Here is a 22968-nt window from a genome sequence, read left to right on the forward strand (position 1 = left end):
CCAGCTTAGCTTCGTAGGAAGCTGAGATTGGGAAGATTTTGGGCAGAAGTCAGCAAGACTCTGTTGATGGAAGAAACAGAATGATGGTACATGCTTGACATCCCAGCTATGTGGGAAGCATAAATGAGTCCAGGCTGGCTCAGACAACATAAACGTGAAAGTAAAATGGCATGGGTACATGGTCAAGTAGAGTGCCCTGAAAGGCTTTGAGTTCAAACCCCTACTGCCAAAAAGGAGTGGGTGGTGTGGGGAAGAAAGGCACGCAGCATCCCATCTTCCTGATAGGGAGAGGGAGCCAAGCCTTGGTGAGGTATGACTCATGCCGAGACCCTGCAGGATTTGTAGTTCAGATTCTGGTAACAACTCAAGGAGCCTGACCTGCTGTGCTTTACCCACAAGGCCAGTCAGACCCGCCTGGAACACAGTACTAGATGATGTGGGGGAACTTCAGGCCTGTATGGTGGCACTCTGCACTCCAATGTTTTCTGGGAGCTTCCATCACTGCGTCTGGGTGACTTTAGGCAAGGCCCTGGCCCTTGAAAAGCCAAGGTATTATTACCTATTACAAGGGGGAAATGGTACCAACTTCATAGGGCAGTCAGATGGCTGGACAACACTCCAATAGCCCTTGGCTCAGGGTCTGCGTCCCAGGAAGTGCTCAGTGCACAGTGGGTTTGTTAAGAGTGATCGTCAGGACCACCCCTAGTGGCTTGGAGTGCCTCTGTAGCCTTTGTCCTCTGGAGGGGCAGTGGCAGAGCTGACCAGATCCCCTGATCTACCCAAGGCTTTCTGAGGAAGCAGCCCCTTCAGTCAACTTCTTAGAGGCTCAGTTTGCTCATCACTAGAGCCACTCAGGAAGAGGAATCATCAGGAGGGGCTGCTCTGGTTTCTGGAGAGCCCTGGCCTAGGAAGCCCAATACAGCATGGTGCCAGCAGGTATGATTTCCCATGGACACAGAGTAGGGGTATGAGGGATGAGAAACTTGGAGCAGTGCACATTCATCCCCAGAGGCCCTGTTTGACTATCATTTGTCACCAGAGGAAGGCTGGCAGGCAGCTCTGTAGAGTGACTCAGCCCGGGAGAGGAGGCCTGAGTTCCTGTCATGGTGGGATGAACGCATCTTGAAATGTGGGTGCTTCCAAAGGAGGTTGCCAGCCTGGAGCAAGTGCAGGAAGGCAAAAATCAGGGCATATGTCCTTCCCAATCTGCCTGGAATCGGTTCTGTGCAGAGTTCAGGCCCTCAGGTGCCTGCAGGCCCAATGTGCACTCTCAGTGGCTGGCCCCCAAGCTCACCTGTTGCGGTTGAACTGGATGGCAAAATCTGTCATTACTTGCAGGGCCTTGTTGGTCAGCTGCAGGTCCATGGAGATGGAGCCTACCTGGCGGGTGAAGGTGCCTGAGATCTCCAGCCCTTTGGCCTTCATGGCAGGGAGCCAGACCTACAGGGAAGAGGGTGAGAAGAGCTTGACGTCTCTTTAGCTACCCTAAATCCAACAGCTTGCGGGGAGAGGGGGTGCCTTTTCTTTCTCTCCTAAAAGGGACTCCCACATTCACCATTAGGGAATGCAAGTTGTATCTCAGGATGATGAGGACCGGTGGCCCACAGTCCCAGCATGGGCACGCAGCAGAATGGCAAGGCAAGGAGGTGTGTGGTATACTCAAGGGCTGCTCAGTGTGCAGAGGTCAAAGAAGGGAACGCTGAGGAAGGTGAGCAGACAGCGAGCCTGCCAGCCTCCTGACAAGCCAAGGACAGAGCTGAATCTCTCACACCATCCTGGCCCCCTGCCAGAGCCTGAGGCCTCCTTGCTTTCCTCTCTTGCAGAATACAGGCTGGCCCCTCATTATAGAAACCAGTGTGACCAAGGACAGTACCTAAGAGGACCTCCCATCTGGCCAGCCTTCAGCATCTTGGCTGCCCTTGTTAAGTCTCAGCTCAAGAGCCACCTCCTCCAATACTCAAAGCTGTCATGGCAGATAAACATGAGCCTGTGGGTCCCTCTCTTTGTTCCTAAGGGGATCTTTGAGGGAGGGGCTCTGTTTTTCTAACTTTCAGTCTTTGGATCAGAATCTGGTATGGCCCAGAATGCAAGGTGTGTTTACAGAACCATCGACAGGAACAAGGCCTGCAAGAAAGGGTGTCTGTTGGTGCTGCCCTGTGACATACAGATATGTCTCAGGGCCATTGGTTTCCTCTGACCAGCTCACAACCCTCAGCATCCAAACAGCTTAGTACCACCTGACAGCTTCTGCAGTGCCCATGCCCTCCAGGCTGCAGCCACACAGAACAAGTCCTCTTTCCCCCAGGACCCTCTTAACCCTTTCCTCCACGGGCAACACCAGCAGACTCCACAGGTAAGACAGCTCTGCCAGTTCCCTCCCCACTTTCCACAGCAGCCAGTCATCTTTTTTGTTGTTGTTGTTGGTCATGGGGCCTGAACTCTGGGCCTGGGCGCTGTCCCTCAGCTCTTCAGCTCAAGGATTGTACTTTACTACTTGAGACACAGAGCCACTTCCAGCTTTCTCTGCTTATGTAGTGCTGAGGAATCGAACCCAGGGCCTCAGGCATGCAAGGCAAGCACTCTACCACCAAGCCACCTTCCCAGCCCGGGCCAGGCATCTTGAAGAAATGCCAAGGTAATCATGGTCTTTCCCCTTGCAATGACCTCCACAGCCTGGGGCTGTTCCAGGCTCTGCCTGCCCTCACTCCCACCGTTTCCTCTGTTGGCAAGCCTTTCCTCACCTTCTCACTTGGATGACTCTCAGCACCCTAGTGACCTGGACAAAAACCACCACTTGAGTTCTCAGCTGTGACAGGGCAGATACAGTACTATGAAGGCTGTGGAGCCTGGCCTTGGCCTGCTTCTCTGACCTCTGCCTTGAGCCTGCACCATCGGCCTCCTCCTCTTCCTGCAGAATGGCCCCCAGTCACCAGTGCTTGGCCTTGCTCACTTGGTCACTATGGTTGGGCATTGGTGCTCATGCCTGTAATCCTACTCAAAAAGCCAGAAGTAGAGCTGTGATTTTTTTTTTTTGGTCGGTCATGGGGCTTGAACTCTGGGTTTGGGCGCTGTCCCTGCGCTCTTCAGCTCAAAGTGAGCTCTACTGCTTGAGCTGTAGCACCACTTCCGGTTTCTTAGTGGTTTATTGGAGATAAGAGTCTCACGGACTTTCCTGCCCGGGCTGGCTTTGAACCGCGATCCTCAGATCTCAGCCTCCTGAGTAGCTAGGATTATAGGTGTGAGCCACTGGCACCTGGTGAGCTGTGATTTCTTAAGTAGCAGAGCACTAGCCTTAAGTGAAAAAGCTAAAGGACAGTGCCTAGGCGCTGAGTTCAAGCCACAGTACTGGCATATACAAAGAACCTGGCTAGAGGCCCAGCTCAAGACCCTGCTGTATCTAAAGAGCAGAGGCTCAGGGAGCTCTGTGAACTTTCTGGGTTCTTTCCTTACTAATCTGTGGTCTAGCCAGAGTCTGGGAGTAGTGTCCTTGGGACATAGCTGGTACTTGTGGGTATCTCCAGGTGGCAAATAGAGGCCATTATGTCATCTAGGGTGGAGACAGGGATGCTGGGCCTTTTGCCATGGTGATGACATGCAACTGTCTTGCACCCTTGGGCCTATTCTGCATGGCTTATCTAAGGCAGACATACACATGTACACCTTGAAGTTTCAAGGATCGTGACTTGGGGATGGGAGGGGGGTACACTCTGTCATGCTCACACTTTTACCAGGAAGGAATTGGTAACCTCTTTGGAAACTAATGGTACACCACTGTCATGGTGGCATGTTGGCACTTCTTCTGGTGCAGTTGGGCATGCTGGTGTTTACAACATTGAAACCTGTACTCTTCCCTTCTTTTGGTGCTCTTCGTGTAGTGATGGTCCCAGATTCTTTTTGGATTCTTATGTGTGGGCAGATGGTTCAGTCTACAAGTTTCCTTTAGGGATAGGGAAAACTGTCCTCAGAGAGCGAGGCACTGGGTCTGAATGGCACAAGTGCCCTGAGAAGATTGGCTGCTCTTCCTCTAAGACTGGTCACAGGCTATTATCCTGCTTTTGCTCAGCTAAACTGACTATCCTGCAGGCTGAGCTTTGTGAGTCTCTGCCTGGGAAACCCTCCCCTTCACCCCAGCCCCACCTGGCAACAATTCCTTTGCCATGGCCTAGCTTTCCTTACTAGCACTGGCTTGGCCCATAACCCAGCATGCACCACTGAAGAGACCCCAAACCAGTCTAGGACTTTTCTCAGCTTCTGCCACAAGAGAAGGAAAGGTACTTACTGCTTTGGGGGCCACATATGAGCCTGACAGGGTTCCCACACCACTGGTCAAGTCAAACAGGTCACTTAGGCCACTGCCGATGGGTGCACCTACTCTGGCAGGTACTGCTGCTGCTGGGGGTGCCCCAAAGTTGTTGTCCCCAATCTGGAAAGAAAAAGGAGAAACAGAAACATCAGGGTATAAGGAGTGGTACACACTTTAGAAAATGAGGTGAGGGGGGCAGCCCTCACATGTGCTCTGCATTTCTACATTGTAGACACAAGGAGTGAAGTGGTGGAGAAGGGGCCCAGTTCCATGAGCCTTGAGCCTTAGGAAGTGATCCCTGGGAAGGGACTCAGCCCATGGCCAAAAGGGGAATCTGAGGGGTGGCAGGTGCTAAGCACACAGGCACTCTCCTCTGAGAGAGAGGTTATGGGATGAAGGTCAGCAACCCTCAGGATGACAAGGCAGTCTGTCATGGGGCAGAGAAGACGCAGTGAAGAGTTCACAGTATGGGGTCAGTGGCAACTGGATGCCAGGAGATCAAAGCAGAAACTACAAGAACGCAAGCACAGGCCTGAGCTCATAAGGAGGGGCTGCTATGACACTGCCTGTCCCTGAGGAAGCTGGGCCCATGCTTCTAGAAGCAGGAATAAGAGCTTGAGGACAGAGATGAACCATACCCCTTCAGGGTCATCCCCCATCTCCAAGCAGAAGCAGGCAGGGTGAAGAGAACAGGCAGCAACATGCAGAGAGAAAAGCCAGCAGAGACGACACATGGAGACGAGAGAGAAAAAGAGGGAGAAGATTAGTTAGCTGCGGCTCCAGCAGAGGAGTATATGGTCATCACTCCCATGGTTACACCCACCACCATCATATCCTATACCTCACCCCTTTGTACCTTTGCCTGCTAGCACTGATTGTCAGATTCCTGTCCAGGGCTGCTGCCTGGGCTTCTGAGTGAGGCAGGGCCAAAGCCAACTGCCTGTCTGATAACACCTAGGACCCTGGCTCCAGCTCACCACTGCTTTTTACCAAGGTCTCTCAGAGAGGCCTGGCTGGACTGCTATGTCAAGCTGATATCGTCTGGGGTGAGTAAGCGCAGCTCTGATTCTTCAGAGCCAGAAACGTCTTCACAAGGGAATGGTGGAAGGAGATAAAACTGATGCTAAGTAGTCCAGAAAGGGACCATTCGTGACTTGATCTCCGTAGCCATGTTGTCTTTTCCCATCTGTGAGTAGGGAGCTGGGAGCTACACAGACTTCAAGGAGAGACTGAGTCTGTATATAGAGCACCCATAGCCCCTGCCTGGTGTCTAGCACGAGGGACATGGTGTCCAATGACTGCTCCTCCAAAGATCATTACCAACATCGCCACAGCATACCAGGCTGTCCAGGCCACCACCGAGAAGGTCCACAGCTCCCATCTGCACTGAGGAGGTGGTCAATGGTGGACCGCTCACTGGGGGGCCGAGGTCCAGGTTGAGGAGGTCCCCAAGCAGGTCACCCTGGGCGGGGATGACGTCAGGCTGATCTCCAGGAGGGGCTCCTGCAGGGGCTGTCTCAGGGCTCTCTGTGCTCTCACTCCTGCCAGACATAGGGGAAGGTCAGTTGGTGGGTATGCTGGGGGGTCCTAGTGAAGTCCAAGAGACCCTCGCATTCAAGATCTTTCCTAAAACAAGTACTGGCTCTCCCACTTGCTGTCCCACAGAGGGCCATCCACATGATGGCCACATCCCCCTCATGGCTGACCCAAAGGAGAGGCCATGCTAGAGAAAACTGGATGCCAGTCCCCAGGCTAAACCAGCCACTTGGGAACTATAGCAGAGGTGGTGGGAACAGGGCTCTGGAACTGGACATAATGGGACCTCAGCCTGGACTCTGCCAACTGTGGGATCTTGGACTGGTCACTGAAACACTCCACACCACAGTCCTCATCTCTAAATGGGGACATTTTCCATCATTCACTGATATGATCAAATGAGGACATCTAGTGGACACCTCATGTGCAGTTAAGCAGTGTCTAAAAGGTCAGAATCAGGCCTTGACATGGGCTGTCACATGAAGCTAGCACCCAGCTACTGAACAGAGGGAGCGGGTGGGTGGCGCAGACCCGCCAGCTGACTGCACTCACGAGGCAGTGCGGGGTGGGAGGCTCTTGTGCACCACACCCCGGCCGCCCTCCACAAAGGCGCTGGGTGGCTTATGGTAGACAGAGGCCAGCGTGCCAATGTAGCAGATGAGCTCATCCAGCAGTGTGGGTTCAATGAGGTCTGTCTCCTCGGAGATAAGAGGCTTCTCGGCCAGCACCACCTCCTTGGCAGCCACTGGGTCCGTGGAGAGCAGGCGCCAGTAGATGTAGCCACGATCTCGCAGATCCGGGTTGTCTGAGTCCTTGAGGAGCATGTGGAGAGCCTGTGAAAGTCCTCTGCAAACGGGGGAGGAGGGGGCTTCCCCCACAACCCCAGCCCCAGCTTCCAGGTATGCTCACAAGGCTGGCAATGACAGCCATTTTGAGCATGGCTATTAGGCTGACATGTCCCAGCAGCTCCCAGCTCACTCTCTTTGGTTTTCTTTTGTAGCCAGTCTAAGCAGGGCATACTCACTCCTGTCTCCACTCCTAGCTACCCTCTGTGTCTGCCCTCCCATAAGTCTTCTGGTTCCCATGCCTTCCCCATCTGTATTTACAGTCTGCTTCAACTTCACCCCTTGACCCTGCACCCTGCAACTCTGACTCCTGCAGATTGAGGACTGGGGCTACTCTGGAGCCAAACCCCATACATGCCACTCAGAGGAAAGACTAGTTCCTGGGTCCACATTTTCCCTTGCTGGAGCAATGTCTGTGTGGGGTCTGTGCAAGGCATGCTGGGTAGGTGGGTCACCCACCTGAGTAGCCAAACTGAGGACCTGCTGCACTAGTTCCTGGGTCTCTGTGGGCTTCTTCAGGAAGAGCTTCACAATGGCTGTGAGCAGTTGCAGCTGGACCTGCAGAGAGATGGAGAGCAAGGTAGGCACATTGTAGATGGAGTTCTGAGGTCTCTGGAAGCCTGGAACAGCTCCTACAGGCTTGGTGTTAACTACAGAATACAGGCAAAGACAGCAGGGTATGGATGTTGCTGAGCAGCCTAGTCCTTGGCAAGTTTACAGCTGTAAAAGGCAATACTTGTGGCTGGTATGCTTCTTCGTTTTGTTTTTGTTTTTTGGTGATGGTTGAGGGGTTTGAACTCAGGGCCTGGGTTCTTTCTTTGAGCTCTTTTGCTCAAGGCTAACGTTGTACTTCTGGTTTTCTGGTGGTTAACTAAGAGTCTCATAGACTTTCCTGCCCCTCTGGCTTTGAACTGTGATCCTCAGATCTCAGCCTCCTGAGTAGCTAGGATTACAGGTGTGAGCCACCAGCACCCAGCATTGGGTATACTTTTTTTTTTTTTGGGTCCGGTCATGGGGCCTGAACTCTGGGCCTGGGCGCTGTCCCTCAGCTCTTCAGCTCAAGGCTAGTGCTCTACCACTTAAGCCACAGCGCCACTTCCGGCTTTTTTTCTTTTTGCTTATGTGGTGCTGAGGAATCGAACCCAGGGCCTCAGGCATGCAAGGCAAGCGCTCTACCACTGAGCCAACTTCCCAGCCCCTGGGTATACTTCTTAAAGGGACCATCTGTCAACAAGTGGCAATAGTGTCACTGAGGTCAAAGGATGAGCTCACAGAGCCAGCCTGCCATAGAAGGTGAAAGGTTGTCTCTGCCTGGTCCTTCACCAGCAAGGCTAGCATTTCTCCTTCATAGTGCATGCTGATCCTAGCCCAGCCCCTATGCTTCTACAGTTTCCTCCAACCCTTCATCATCACACTGCCTAGTTATTGCAGTACTGTTAATTAAAAGAGCAGAAAAGACAGGTGTTGGTGGCTCACACCAGCTACCCACAGGGCTAAGACCTGAGGTTGAGAGTCAGCCTAGGTAGACAACTGTAAGACTTTTATCTCCGAGTAACTTTCAAAAAGCCAGAACTGAAGTGAAGCGCAAGTGGTAGAGCAGCAGTCATGAGTGAAAAAGCTGTGTGCTCATAGCTGAGTTCAAGCCTCAGTACTGGCATACAAAAAAAAGAAATACATATATAAAGGACCATCATTATTTATAGTCCATATCTGTGCATCTATCTACTTGCTAAAACCTCCTTGTAGCCCTGGAAACAGTACTCATTCACAGGTTTAGGCAAACTAGGGAACACTAGAGCCACCTGACAGATACATTCCAAGTTGAGGTAGAGTGTGCTCTACAGTACTGTTTGACTTCTCATACTGTTAAAAAGCATCTTTTTCAACGTTTATTTAGTGTCATTATTTTCCTTTTCTTTTTTTTGAAATTTTTTGTTTCTGGTACCAGTCTAGGGGTGAACTAAGAATCTGGGTGCAGTCCCTTAGCTTTTTCACTCAAGGCTAGAACTCTACCACTTGATCACAGCTCCACTTCCAGCATTCTGGTGGTTAATTCAAGATAAGAGTCTCACAAGCTGGGTGCCAGGGACTCAAGCCTGTAATCCTAACTACTTGGGAGGCTGAGACCTGAGGATCACAGTTCACAGCCAGCCTAGGAAGGAAAGTCCATGAGACTCTTATCTCCAGTTAACCAACAGAAAACCAGAAATGGCACTGTGGCTCCAAGTGGTAAAGTGCTAGCCTTGAGCAAAAAGAGCTCAGGGAAAGTGCCAAGGCCCTGAGTTCAAGCCTCAGGACCAAAACCAAAACAACAACAAAAAACTCTCATAAACTTTCCTGTCAAGGATGACTTCAAACTGTGATCAGATCTCAGCCAGGAAGCTGAGATTAACTAGGATTAATTACCTAGGCATGATCCATCAAAGCCAGCTTTTACTTGAGTTTTTTGTTGGTGATTTCTTTGTGTAAAATGTCACCTAAGTATAATGCTTGCCTAGTGTTCCTAATCACATAAAGGCTCTGGTTTTTGCCACTCAGAGCAAATCTATGTGCTAGATAAGTTTTGCTTAACATGTTACAACAGGGTTGGCTAGGAGTTCAATGTTAAAGAATCATTATGCTGGGGAGGGTACAGAAATTGAGGGAAAAAGGATGAAAAAGTGCAGCAGTGGATCTCACTGGACAGTGATGAAAGTCAACTACACAACTCGTGGGTAGAGATGGGAGGAGGGACTGGGAGAGAATGAGGAGAACAGAAGACACTGTATGAAAGTAAACATACTCATTACCTGACTCATGTAATTATAACCCTTTTATACACATCACCTCTATAATAACAATAAAGTAAATTAATTAAAAAAAATAAGGGCTGGGAATGTGGCTTAGTGGTAGAGTGCTTGCCTAGCATGGTTCAATTCCTTAGTACCACAGCTCCACTTCTGGTTGGTTTTCTGGTAGTTAACTGGAGGTAAGAGTATCATGGGCTTTCCTGCCTGGGCTGGCTTTGAACCGCAATCCTCAGATCTCAGCCTCTCCAGTAGTTAAGATTGCCACTTGTTGACAGATGGTCCCTTTAAGAAGCATACCCAATGCTGGGTCCTGGTGGCTCACACCTGTAATCCTAGCTACTCAGGAGGCTGAGATCTAAGCCAGCCAGGGCAGGAAATTCCATGAGACTCTTATATCCAATAAACCACTCAGAAAACCGGAAGTGGTGCTGTGGCTCAAGTGGTAGAGTGCTAGCTTTGAGCTGAAGAGCTGAGGGATAGTTCCCAGACCCAGAGTTCAAGTCCCATGAAAAAAGAAAAAAGAAAAAAAAAACCTGGTGCTGTTGGCTCAGGCGTGTAATCTTTTTTTGTGTGTGTGCCAGTCCTGGGGCTCAAACTCAGGGCCTGGGCTCTGTCCCTGAGCTTTCTTTCACTCAAGGCTAGCACTCTACCACTTGAGCCACAGCACCACTTCTAGTTTTTTCTGTTTATGTGGTACTGAGGAACTGAACCCAGGATTTCATGCATGGTAGGCAAGCACTCTGCCACTAAGCCCCTTCCCAGCCAGGCCTGTAATCTTTACTACTGGAGAGGCTGCGATTTGAGGATTGCAGCCTGGGCAGGAAAGTCCATGACACTCTCTATCTCCAATTAACTACTAGAAAACCAGAAGTGGAGCTGTGGCTCAAAATGGTAGAACATGTGTCTTTAAGCAGAAAAGCTCAGCAACAGTGGTCAGTCCCTGAGTTTAAGCCCCATGACTGACCAAAAAAGCAAAAAAGTCACTATGTAGTAAATAAGGTGTCTTTAAAAACAAACATATATAAAACAAGGTTATGGATCAATCAGCTGATAAGAATGTTGCAATTAGCCACTTGTAAGAACCTAACCATATTTCTCTAGTGAGTCCTAATTCAGAACACAGGTGCCATGGATAATGAGATCAACTTCATGGTAACCCACATGAAGTGTCTATTGCTGGTATAGAAAGTCTGAATATCCTTGTCAAGAAATTAGTGGCTCTGGGAGGAAAAGTGGCCAGGAAAGTAGTTCAAAGGTGATTTTCCACTATATATCCTTCTGTAACTTTTCAATTCTGAACCAAGCCCATGAGTCATCTATTCAAATAGAACCAGAAAATGTGGGCCATCTTCTATCCCCAAGGCAGTCTGGGGATAGACTGCCCACATCATGGCACTTTGGTATGGGGCACCCACATCATGGCGCTTTGGTATGCAGAGCGGGCTTGAGGTCAGCATGAGCTCCAGAGGCTGGGCTGTCAGTCGGGACTCATGCCAGAGCTCTCCTGGGCACCCTCTCACCTGGGTGCTCTCATCGTGGAAGCCCTCCAGGAAGCTCTCCAGCAGCTCGTCTGCATTGTCGATTCGCTCTGCGTACTCGCCCACAATCCAGATCATGGCAGCCCGGGCCTCGGGCTCATCCAGGGAGTCCAGGTTCTCACACAGTGTGGCAATCACACTCTCATATCTGGGAGAGCAGGCACAGCCAACAAGTGAACCACAGGGAAGCCCCAGCAACTGCAGGGGTGAGGGGTGGGGAGGGAGGAGCCAGCCAAGGTAGGCCACTGGGACAGGAAATGTGTTTTAGCCGCCAATAGCTTAACTCCTTTCTTTGCTTGTTTGTTGGAGGCAAGGTTTTGCTATGTAGGACTCCGGCCTCAAACTCTGAGATCCTCCCGTCTCAGCCTCCTGAGTGCTAGGATCACGAATATATACTACTATGCTATTATTTTGGCCTGGGAAGCAGAGGAGGTCCAGCTCAGGGAAAGAAGGAAAGGAAAGTGAAGGGTTTCTTCTGAGCATGCTGTCTATGGCAGCAAAGGAGGGAAGCCACTACTCTGTCTTAGAGCAGAGCCAGATCACTCTCTCACCAGGAGGGCTGGGAACCTACTTGTTGGGGTACTTGCGGAAGATATCCTTAATGACAACAATGGCTTCCTGGACCACATAGTTGACCTTGGTCTGAATGAGATCAAGCAGTGTGCTCACACAGCGCTCCGCAGACTGCTGCATGGGAAGAGGAGAAGGGTGTGGGGGCATGGTCCCTGTACCCATTTCCAGTAGAGCCACAGATGAACATGCTACACCAAGCTCCCGGCAATATTCCTTGCCTACCTTCCTCATCAAGGGTGAGAACAGAACACTCTCCCCCACAATGGGAAGGTGGGGAACAAGTGCCAAGTTATGGCCCTGGGTGGTGCAGACATAGGGGATGAAATGCGACTAGGGAGAAGCCCGAGGCTGGCCCTGAGTGGGGAGGGCTTCAGCCTACGGCAGAGCATTCACTTCAGCCAGACCAAACTTCTCTTGCTATTTCATGAAGTAGGGTCCTGCAACCAAAACCACCAAAACCTATGATGAGTAATTTCATCTGAGGCTTCAGTGTATGAAGGTGTTCTGCCAGGTCTCTTCAACAGGCACAATGGAGGTTGTAGTGGCAACCCTGGCCTTACTGGATCACAGACAGCTGATAGATTCTGCTAGGATCACACTGGTTTCCTGGTTGCAGCTCTCCCTTCCCTTCCCCAGCTAAGGGGGCAAATCCCAGAGCCTCCTTACCTCCACCTTGATGGCACAGCGGCCAATGGCACGCACAGCTTTCCGAACAAAATCCACATCCACTTCTGTTGCATATTCTTTGAGCTCTGCCAACACCTACAGCTCAAACAGATAAAAGGTTTGGTGGGATCTAACTAGATAACCTACCGGAGCAGTCCTGGGTAATGGGCATGTAGTGTCAGAACTGCTTTCTGTTCAAGGTGGAAGGCCAAGAGCAGGGAGAGAGATGACAGATGCCTTAACAGGAAGTTATTCCAAAAGAGAAGTAGGGAACAGCTGGCTGGCAGGGCTGGACATCTCCTCACCCCACATTTGTTATTAAGCATCAATTAATTGTACAAGGGAGTTTCATTTTGACATGTGTACGATGCATGACACATGCATATAATGCATGTTGGTCAGACTTAGCCCCTCTGGACACCCTTGTTTTACACTGATTTAGCTAACATATCCAACTACTACTACCACTTCTTTGTGTACCCAGGGTCTTTGTATGTTAAACCAGTACTCTATCACCACCTTTTCATGATAGGTATTAAGGAAAATAGGGAGTATTTTTTGTTTGTTTAAAGAGGACTTATGCTGATTGGCTAGTTTGGAATTCGTAGGCTTAAATTACCTTTCTGGGGCTGGGGATGTGGCTTACTGGTAGAGTGCTTGCCTAGCATGCATGAAACCCTGGGTTTGATTCCTCAGTACCACATACTCAGAAAAAGCCAGAAATGGTGTTGAGGCTCAAGTGGTAGAGTGCTAGCCTTGAGTGAAAGAAGCTAGGAACAGCTGGGCGCTGGTGGCTCATACCTGTAATCCTAGCTACTCAGGAGGCTGAAATCTGAGTATCATGGTTCAAAGTCAGCCCGGGCAGGAAAAGTCCGTGAGACTCTTATCTCCAATAAACCACTCAGAAAACTGGAAGTGGTCCTGTAGCACAAGTGGTAGAATGCTAGCCTTGAGCTGAAGAGCTGAGGGACAGCGCTCAAGCCGAGTTCAAGACCCGCGACAAAAAAAAAAAAAAGAAAAGAAAAGAAAAGAAAAAGAAGCTAGGGACAGTGCCCAGGCCCTGAGTTCAAGCCCCAGGATTGGGGAAAAAAAGAGAAAAAAGATCTTTCTGCCTCTGCTTCCCAAGTAGTTGGGGCTGTAGGCATGCATCATCATGTTCAGCTTGAGAAGATTCTACCAGATTTTTTCCCTTGCTTACAAAGTCCTGGGGCCCTGTGGTAGACTCTCCATGAGATGACCTGTTAGTGGTAAGCATGATAGACCAATGTAGACACCACAGCCAGTGGGTAATAGCATTGTTAAGACACTCAAGCTTGTGCCTGGACCACCATTCTCTCACCTGGGCAATGTTGGCCTGGGAGGCCAGGCGGATCATGATGTCCAGCTTCTCCAGCTTCACGTAGATAGGGTCATTGTACTTCACAAAGAAAACCTTCATCTCGTGCTTCAGAATCTCGGGCCTGGTGGCAGGGCAGGATGCCCAGAAAGCATAAGCAAGGCACAGGCCTGTGAGAAAACCCTTTCACTTTGCTGGGCCATTGCTGAGGGCTGAAGTGGAGCCTGAGGTCCAGGGAGGTAGAGCCATTGTTGGGCTACATGTGCCAGTGGAGGCTCTGCCTGGTTATTACAAGTGTGATCAGATCTTGGGCATAGAAGAGGCAAGACAGTTCACAGTCAAGGGCAGCAAGCAGCAGGTAAGGGCTCCAACCTCAGCCTGTTTCCTAACCCATAAAATGAGGATGACCCTCGCAGAAAGGCATTACCGCCCAGGCCTGAATCTGCTAGGTCTGAGATCTTAGTAGTGTTTATCCTGGTCCCGGACCAATCAAGGTGGCTATTTGTACAAACAATATTGCTTTCCTTCTGGGAATCTGAAAATCTGATGGGTGTCCCAAATGAAAACCTTCAATGCTGGGGCTGGGAAGGTGGCTCAGTGGTAGAGTGCTTGCATGCCTAAGGCCCTGAGTTCGATTCCTCAGCACCACATAAGCAAAAAGAAAAAAGCTGGAAGTGGCACTGTGGCTCAAGTGGCAGAGCGCTAGCCTTGAACTGAAGAGCTGAGGAACAGCGCCCAGTCCCAGAGTTCAGTCCTACAACCGGACCCCCCCCCCCCCCCCCCCGCCCAAAAAAAAAAAAAAAAAAAAAGAAAACCTTCAATGCTGAATCTCAATTAGGTTCCTGTGGGCAGAAACGATCCACACGTGTTGCTACTTTCTGTTGCTAGGGGAAGAGTATGCTCGATTCTCCCTTCCCCCAAAAGAGAGGGAGACCCAAGAAGATACCTCTTTCTATGTTGCTCTCATGAGTCTCAGTCATGCGAATTATAAGCTGAGACCTGCCAGTGAATCTGTGCTTGGGGGGGGCGGGAGGCCTTGGGAACCCCACCACAAACACCCATACAACAAGTCATTTGTGAGACTGTAATGAGGAACCTAACATGATGGACCCATATGTGTCAGAGGAGGTGCTCCAGGCTGAGCTGTCCAAAGCACGTTGCATACAGCTCCTCCCTTAAGAGCCTGCCCTGCTGCCCTCCAATGGCACCACCTGCCACACTGTTCTAAGACAAGGAAACTCAAGAGGGGTTATGAAGCTTACAGCAGTCACATGTTAACAAAAGAAGCATGTTGAGTCATCACCCTGACTCCCACTCCCATGCCCTTTCCAGAAGAGAAACCAGTAACATAAAAAACCAAAAGTAAAATGCTGGTTGCTGGTGGCTCATGTCTGTAACCCTGGCTACTCAGGAGGCTGAGATCTGAGGATTGTGATTCAGGAAAGTCCATGAAACACTTATCTTCAACTAATTATCAAAAAGCTGGAAGCAGAGCTGTGGCTTAAGTGGGACAGCACTATCCTGAGCAAAAAAAGATCAGGGATAGTGCCCAGGCCCTGAGTTTAAGTCCTAGGACCAGCACAAGCAGCAGCAACAGCAAAGTGAATATATAAAAGGTTTTCTCCCCTTAGGAAAAGGGAGGACAGAAGGTAAGGAGGGAGAAAATGGGGTAAGGAGGAACCCCTGGCCTCAGTGCTGCAGCACAAGCTGCGAGGAGGACCTGGCCACACCAGCAGGCTTTGTGTTGCTTTGGGTAGGAGGCAAGACACCAAGCTGGAGAGTAGAATGACTTCTGCACTCAGGATGTAGCAGAAGCTGCCCAACCACTTATCAGGCCTGGCCCAGGTCATGCCTGGTGACATGGACAACTTCTTAAGAGATTATCATGTTAAATATAGCTGATCAGGATCTGCGAGTCCCTCCATTCTAACAAATCCAGTGACCCAAGGGCAACACTGTAACTATAAAGCCTGTCTCTGCTTTGTTAAGGCTCTTGGAATGCTTTCCTGTATTTACCTGTGATAGTTACAAATATTGCAGTTCAAGGACTAGATTGATACTACAACAAAAAGGCATGCCAGCTTTCAGCAGAGATGGCCTGTATATAAGTCTCCTATCTGCTCCCACCAGTGGGGCTCACTACTGCCAGGCCCTGATTATTGAATGAGCCACTGACAAAAGGACTGGGAGTGCTCCTCAGGAGGCTGATCCCACCAGGTGGCAGGGCTCACTTATAGCTACCACACGGGAAGGAGGATCATTCCTGAGAAGCCTCAGACCCACCGTTCCTTGGCACCAGGTCCCCTCCCTGGTGTCCTCAAATAGCTTCCTGGGAGGAGGGAGTGGGTTGCGTGGCATCCTGCTCACTCTGTTCTACCTCCCCCAGATCTTCAGGTCAATGCCACGTCCAAGGGTTCCTCACCATCTCAGAGGCCTCCAATCTCAGGGACTACTGCTATGGACTCTAAGGAATATGCACACATTCTGAGCAGCCCCATGCTCACCTTTACCTAGCCAGCTCTCTCAGGCTAAGTCAGAGCTTCTCAACCTTGGAACTGCCGATCAGTTACCTGTTATGGGGGACTATCTAGTACTATAAGAGGCTGAGCAGTGTCTCCGGCCTCTACTCACTAGAGGCCAATAGCCAATTCCAGCTGTGACCATGAAAAGGGTCTCTGAGGGGCAAAGGTGCCCTGGGTGAAAACCTTTGGCTAAAGCATTCTTTAGACTTCCTGCATACTGACAGGTCATTTCCCCTTGGCCCCTGTTGCCAGTGTGGGACCTTTGTGGTGGTCTCCGTACCTCTTCTGCACAATGAGGTTGATGTTGCGCAGGGCCACATACTGCAGCTCTGGCTCAGCCGACAGCAGAGTGACCAGGGGTGGGGCCAGCTTCTTGAGCAGAGTGCCATAGTAGTCCAGATCCTTGGACAACATCTCCATGAACTTCATCAGCACCTTCACAGCAGACAGCACTACAGCAGAGTTGGCATGGGAGAGTCTGGGTGTGACCCGTTCACAGATACTGGGTTCCAGCGGGGCAAGAAGAAAGAAAGACAAGAGGAAACATCCTGTTTTTACTTATCAAAATACCATGTCTCCTGTGGAAGGAAGATCTAGATCCAGCATCTGTGGTCTCCTATTGACCCCATTCAGACTCAATAATTCTGAGCTCAGAATGAGCAAATGCCTGGCATACAGTCCTTTCCCATGTCAGCTTGTCCCCTCCCCCTAACTGCTAGGAAAGGATTTCATGAGTCTACCTGGTGACCTGCACAATTCTCCCTGCTTTTGTAACAGTCTCATCATTTGTAAGGGGCAGACAAGGATGGATAGAGACCTAGGCAGATAGTGAGAACTCCATGAACAATGGCTCCGATGCTACCCAGCTCCTGACTCAGCCCAGGTGGTCTAGCTCAGGGTTAGAGCCTCAGAGGACGCTGTCCCACTGGGCTGGCAAGCAAGGGTGACCTGCTCACCTCTGGGCCTCGCGGTCGTCCTTGGGTGTGTAGTTGGCCAGGCAGTCTAGGATGAAGATCTGGCCCCACTCAGTGCACTCGTTCAGGGCTGTCAGCAACTTGTTGATGGACTGTGGGTTCAGGTCAAGCAGGTTGCTGCTGGGATGGGACTCAGCAATCTCCGAGAGAGCAGCCACTGCATTTGCCACCACCTGGTAGGGAGTGTGGAAGGAGCAGAGGCTGGGGCACAGCTCAGGCAGGGGCAGTGGACCTAATGACACCGGAGGGACATCTTGAAAGAAATATGATCTGATAGGCAGATATGGAGTTTCAAGGAAACTACTCCAAGCACTTACCCTGCTGACTCCTGGGCAAAATGGAACTAAAATAAGGACAGCTGCCATTGAAAAGAAATAAGGCAAAGCCAGGTGTGGTGGTGTGTACCTCTGATCACAGCTACTTGAGAGAGGTGTGTGTGTGTGTGTGTGTGTGTCCCTTAGCTTTTTCGCTCAAGGCTGGTGCTTTACCACTTGAGCCACAGCTTTACTTTTGCCTTTTTGTTAACTGAAGATAACACTCACAGACTTTACTGCCTGAGATGGTTTTGAATCCTAATCCTCAGACCTCAGGATTACAGGCATGAGTGCCCTGCTTCAGCCTGGGCAGTTTTTTTTTTTTTTTGGTCAGGTGTGGGGCTTGAACTCAGGGCCTAGGCACTGTCCCTGAGCTCTTTCACTGAAGGCTAGTGCTCTACCACATGGAGCCTCAGCTCCACTTCCAGTTTTCTGGTGATTAATTAGAGATGAGTCTCATGGCCTTTCCAGCCTGGGCTGGCTTCTTGAACTGTGAGCTTCAGATCTCAGCCTCCTGAGCAGCTAGGATTACAGATCTGAGCCACTGCCCTGGCCTCTAGGAAAGTGTTTGAGATACCATTTCAAAAATGTTAGGTATGGAGGCAGGGTAGAAGGATCATGGTCTAAGGCCAGCTCAGGCTGGCCTGAGAGACTATCTGAAAAGCAAACTAAAAAAAAAGGGCTAGGGACTTGGTTCAAGTGGTAGAACTCAGGGCCTCACACTTGCCTAGCAAATGAGGTCATGAGTTGAAACCCTAACATCACTAAAAAACACCACCACCATCATCATCACCAACAAAAATGGAAGAAACAAGCCAAGGAAGGCCCAGCTCCAGATGCCTGCCAAGGGGAACAATCCCTGATGTCAACACGACAGCCCCACTACCAGGTATAGCAGCTTATTTCTGTAGTTGTCAACATGCTGTCAGAGCTGGAAGATCCCTGCAGATTCCCTTAAGGCCGCAGGGAGCAGATGCCTGGGGCACAGACAGGCGTGTGAGGTGACACTCTGTGCTGGAACCCACTTGCACTGCTACCAGGCAGCTCCTTCTATGTGGTCTGCAAGGTCTTACACTTTTCCCTATGACAACTTAAGATGTCTGTGTGATGAGGGTTTCTATGGAATACAGAGAAGGGAGGGTTGGGTCAAAGGTTGTTTTTTTGTGTTTTTATGAAAAGCTTTTTTGAGCCAGGTGTACTCAGGCTCACACTTGTAATCCTAGCTACACAGGAGGCTGCTGAGGCTCCAAGCTAGCCTGGACAGAAAAAGATTCCATTTCTAATTTACAAGTCAAAAAAGGAAAAAAAAACTAGATTTGAGGTATTGCTCAAGTGGGAAAAAAACCAAGGCTTTGAATTCAAGTCCTTGTAACAGTGTGCATATATGCGCGCGCGCACACATACACACACACACACACACTTGAGAGAATATTTTCCTATGTAGCTAAAGCTGGCCTCAAACTTGCAATCTTTCTCACTTAGCTTCCTGAGTACTAGGATCATAGGTGTGTGATGCCACACTACTGGTATGCGCTTCATTTTAAATAGACCCTGGCCAAGGTGCCTTACAAAATGCTGCCATCATCATGGATGGAGTCCAGGCTACCTCCCAACATGTCCTGGTGTCCTGCCTTCCACAGTATGCTACTTCAAGGGTGACCCCTTACTTTCTGCAAAGATGTTAAGGAAAAGGAAAAGAGCCACACATTCAGAGTATCACACTCAGATGTTTTGGTGACAAGACCATCACAACGACAGTGACTGGAAGGGGAAGAGGGCGCTAACAATGATGCATACTGTATGCCAGGCCAGGCATGGCACTTCCTAGCACTCCAGGCAGCCATAAAGCAAGTGACCCTTCTTACTAATGAGGAAGAAAGCTGTGGAAGGTCAGCAAGCCTGAGGACACACAACTCACTAGAAAGTCAGAGAAGGGAATTCAGGCCTAGTTCCCTGCGGAGACCATTCCTGAACTATGACAAGGCAAAGGAACAATTAGCAACTCAGTGGGACTCTGACTTCTAGGAACTGGGGGTACCCAGGCTGACAGTCAAGCCAAGGTCTCCTCACACAACCCAGGAGGCAGAGGAGGTGGCATGGTGAGTGGCAGTGGCTTACCATGGGGTTGGAGTCAGAGATGAGGTCTTTAAGGGTGTCCAGGAAGCCCTGGTCTTCCACCAGCTGGGCATTGATGTCATGGAGTTTGGCGACACACACAGCTGCTGTCTTTCGCACATATGGATCCTCATCCTTCAGGCACTTCCGGAGTGGCTCACACAAGTACTCTGTAATCTTGTCGACTCGGATGCAGCCCATGGTCCGCACTGCCAGGGCCCGAATGAGGGGATTGGGGTCTTCACAGTCCTGAGGAGAACCAGCCATTGGCCAGGGCAGGGCAGATGAGCTACCTATGGCTTCCTATTCTTCCTAGCTTGCAGCTCTCCCACGGTCAGTAGAACCCAAGTAAATGGCAGGTGATGGATACTGAGCGGTCACCAAATACCATGGCAGGGGATCTGCACACTGTCTTACTAATCCTCACAGCAGATTACAATTGTGGCCCTGTTCCACAGGTGAGGAAGCTGAGACTATTGGGGAAGAAGGGCAATCACCCAAAGTCACAGAGCAGACTCGTGACCTAAACCCACAGCTGCCTAGTACCAGAACTCTGTTTTCCATATGTAAGCTGGATCCTCATCTGGGGACAGAAAATGTAGAGGGGGTAATCTGGAAGAAGCACAGAGCCACTCTCAAGACACTTGCTGAATCCTGCTCTAGCAAAGACAGCGCAAAAGCCAGCCATGTTTCTGGGAAGATAGGGAGCCCTCTGCTGGAGGAACTGGCCATCAGCCTGTGCAGGCAGACGCAGTCTGACAGTCTGGAAAGGAGCCTCAGCATCCCAATCCTAGGCCCAAGGACCTTGGCAACCCTGGTCCCTCCTCCCACTGAGCTCCTAGTTACCTTCACAAAGGTGTTGACGGCCATGATGGCCATATCAGGCTGGCTCTTGGCATAGTTCATCAAGTACAGGTACACCAGCTTCTTCAGCTCCAGGTTGTCTGTCTGCATGCAGTTCACCACATCCGGAAAGAGGGCACTAGAAGGTCAAAGCTGAGTTAGTAAAGGACAGCCTGAAGGAGGGATTTTCAGTAAAGGCTTGGTGCTAAGGGCTTAACATACTTAGTCTAATAGCAAGAAGATAATACTGAGGATCAGAAATGTTAACCTGTCTGAGGAGGCAGGTCTGACTTATGACTCCTGCTATCCTGGATGGAATTCTTCCCAAGATGGTATCTAAGGGTCCTAGAGGGTCTCAGGCCCTCTTGAGCTGAGAAATATAGAGACCAATTCTCTGTTTCTGAACCATCACCTCCCCTCTTGATTCTTACTTCCCAAGCCCCAGTGGGCAGTGTCTTTGGAGCTAAAGGAGAGGTGTCACCTTGGGAGGTGACACACCAGGAAGAAGGGTGGGGGGCAGGAGGAAGTACTGATGAACCTGACTTGCTCTCTGGGACCTTCTGCACCAGCAAAGGAAGCTCTTTTGAGGTGGAAGAACAAAGACATTTCCTCTGTGAGGAGGTGACTGCAGTGTGCTAGTGGAAGGAATTGGTCTTGGAAGGAGGCCAGTTTTCCATCAGATACCCAATCCTTCTGTGAGTGTCCTCAGCAGGTCTCTGCTGTTTCTCCTGAGTTTGTGGCAGGAAGGCCTTGCCTGGGCTAGCCTGGGGTGGGCAACCGTGGGAAAGTCTGGAGCAGTGGGATGGTATGACAGGCAGGTCCTGGGTGGAGAGCTGCCCCACATAAATCTTAGGTCTCTGAGGCAAAGATGACACTTAAGTTCCTGGGACTGAATCCAAGTTCTGACATTAGCCATGGGACTGCTAGGCAGTCATTTATTTCCCTCACTTTTTATCATGTTTCTTTGGTAGTAAAACATCATTGCCTACAATGGGAATTTAAGAACTACTGAGAAATTGTATCTGAAAGTACTCTGCAGATTCTGAAGCACTGCAAACATTGAGTTGGCATAAAATCCATCCCTGTCTTTGGGGACTTCTCAATCTGATGGGCAGCTAAACGTGAGAACTGTCTAGACTTGTGCTAGGTGAAGGAACAGAGAACAAATGCTGACTTCAGGGGAGCAGGCTGGCGTGATGAGGGAAGGCAACAGAAGCCAGGTGTTGGGTGGGCTTTAAGCAATGGGAGAGCAAGTTGGTCATGGGCATTCCAGGTGTCAGGAACGCTTGAGTGAAGGTGCAGTAGCCCTCCTACATCTTGTCTGCTCCAGCTGCCGGTTGCAAACCAACAACAAGTCAGAGAAATCCAATCTGCAGGGATGTGTATAAATTTAATGTTGTCTGGAAACTTCAATCAGGGAGTACCAAACAAAAAATCCACATTTCCCAGTCTTTTGAAGAGCTGGCCATACTTGGGTCATCATCTCCAGCAGCTGCAACTCTCTGGAGCTTCTGAGAGGGTCCCTGACACATACAACTACCACCACTACTTTTTCAACCCATTTGCTTCATTTGTTTCGTGACTGCCAGAGCCACTGGCATTTGAGCTTGTGACTTTTGTGAAACAAAGCATTCTGTTTGGAACAGGGGCTCACAAAAGGAGCTGTATGAGGAGGCATGGGTCCCTAGATGGCCCGAAAGGAGAGATCCCAACTGGACCCAATCGAGGAATTCCTCCATCAGCCAGTGTCCAGCAGCTACTTGTCCTACACCTGCACACCTGACGTCTTTGCCCACGGTCATCGATGCAATCACTTTCTTTACTGCTTCCTTCTTCTTTTCCTTCTTGTCACTGTTGAGCTCGGCCTTCAGCTCGAAGATCTCTCCTAAGAAAAGGAGGCAAGCATAAAGAGTCCATCCTTATCCCCTGCCAGGAGACAAATGCCTGCCCTAACTTCTCAAAGAACTAGGGGGAGACAGAAGGTAGCCTAAGACCCCTAGCTTTGGGTGGGACATGCAACAGTGAGGGATGCTTAAGAGAGGAATTACAGTGATGGAAGCTTAGAGGCCATGTTGAATTGAAGCAATAGGAACTATAGTGGTGGTGGTGGTGGTGCAAGGTCCTGAGAGAGTAGAGCTGTGGCTCTAAGTGACAGAGTGCTAACCTTGAGCAAAAGAGCTCAGGGACTAGGCCTAGATCCTGAGTTCAAGCCCCATGACTGACAAAAAAAAAAAAAAAGCAAAGCTCTCCTCAGCTATTCCCTGTAAAGACTCTAAAGGCTGAGTGTGATGAGCCCTGGGTTCTCAGGGATTGAGGGGAAGCAGGATTTGATCAATACCATACGTCTTTCCTGTTTTCCTAGGACCACAAGCTCAAACAGCTGGCTCAGGGTTTCACTTCCTGAGTGACAAGTGGTTGCTAAGCTTGGAAATGGTGGAAATGGGAATTCAAATGTCCCACGAGGGTTCTAGCATATAATAAATTGTTCTTAAGAACTTGATGATTCGGACAAAGGAAACAAGGAAGTGAGGTTGCTCTGTGGAGATAATCAGAACCAGCTAACAGGGTAGGGAATTTCCTAAGCCTTTCTCTGAGCTGGCATCACATCTCCCCC

General features: G+C 50.1%; 1 protein-coding gene and 1 non-coding gene across 6 annotated transcripts in view; both read right to left on the minus strand.

Moving 5' to 3' along the window:
- The window catches only part of Ap1b1 (adaptor related protein complex 1 subunit beta 1), a 51834-nt gene that overhangs the window by 4127 nt on the left and 24739 nt on the right, over positions 1 to 22968 (minus strand). For 4 of the 5 annotated variants that reach the window (XM_042667625.1, XM_042667621.1, XM_042667624.1 and 1 more), the window contains exons 3-16: positions 22134 to 22239; positions 20358 to 20493; positions 19515 to 19760; positions 17065 to 17255; positions 16389 to 16610; positions 13590 to 13710; positions 12251 to 12346; positions 11583 to 11698; positions 10994 to 11159; positions 7144 to 7242; positions 6392 to 6651; positions 5643 to 5844; positions 4280 to 4423; positions 1295 to 1440 (exon numbers count right to left, since the gene is read on the minus strand). In XM_042667625.1, the coding sequence (XP_042523559.1) occupies positions 1295 to 1440; positions 4280 to 4423; positions 5643 to 5844; positions 6392 to 6651; positions 7144 to 7242; positions 10994 to 11159; positions 11583 to 11698; positions 12251 to 12346; positions 13590 to 13710; positions 16389 to 16610; positions 17065 to 17255; positions 19515 to 19760; positions 20358 to 20493; positions 22134 to 22239 (2251 nt within the window). The remainder of the gene's footprint in view (positions 1 to 1294; positions 1441 to 4279; positions 4424 to 5642; positions 5845 to 6391; positions 6652 to 7143; positions 7243 to 10993; positions 11160 to 11582; positions 11699 to 12250; positions 12347 to 13589; positions 13711 to 16388; positions 16611 to 17064; positions 17256 to 19514; positions 19761 to 20357; positions 20494 to 22133; positions 22240 to 22968) is intronic. The other variant, XM_042667626.1, reaches the window with a different exon arrangement.
- Positions 792 to 888, minus strand: LOC122097208. Its single transcript, XR_006145491.1, has one exon. It is a non-coding gene; the product is annotated as a small nucleolar RNA SNORD125 (small nucleolar RNA).

Source organism: Dipodomys spectabilis, unplaced genomic scaffold (genome assembly GCF_019054845.1).
Source record: "Dipodomys spectabilis isolate Male_0828 unplaced genomic scaffold, ASM1905484v1 ptg000416l, whole genome shotgun sequence".
Lineage (NCBI taxonomy): Eukaryota > Metazoa > Chordata > Mammalia > Rodentia > Heteromyidae > Dipodomys > Dipodomys spectabilis.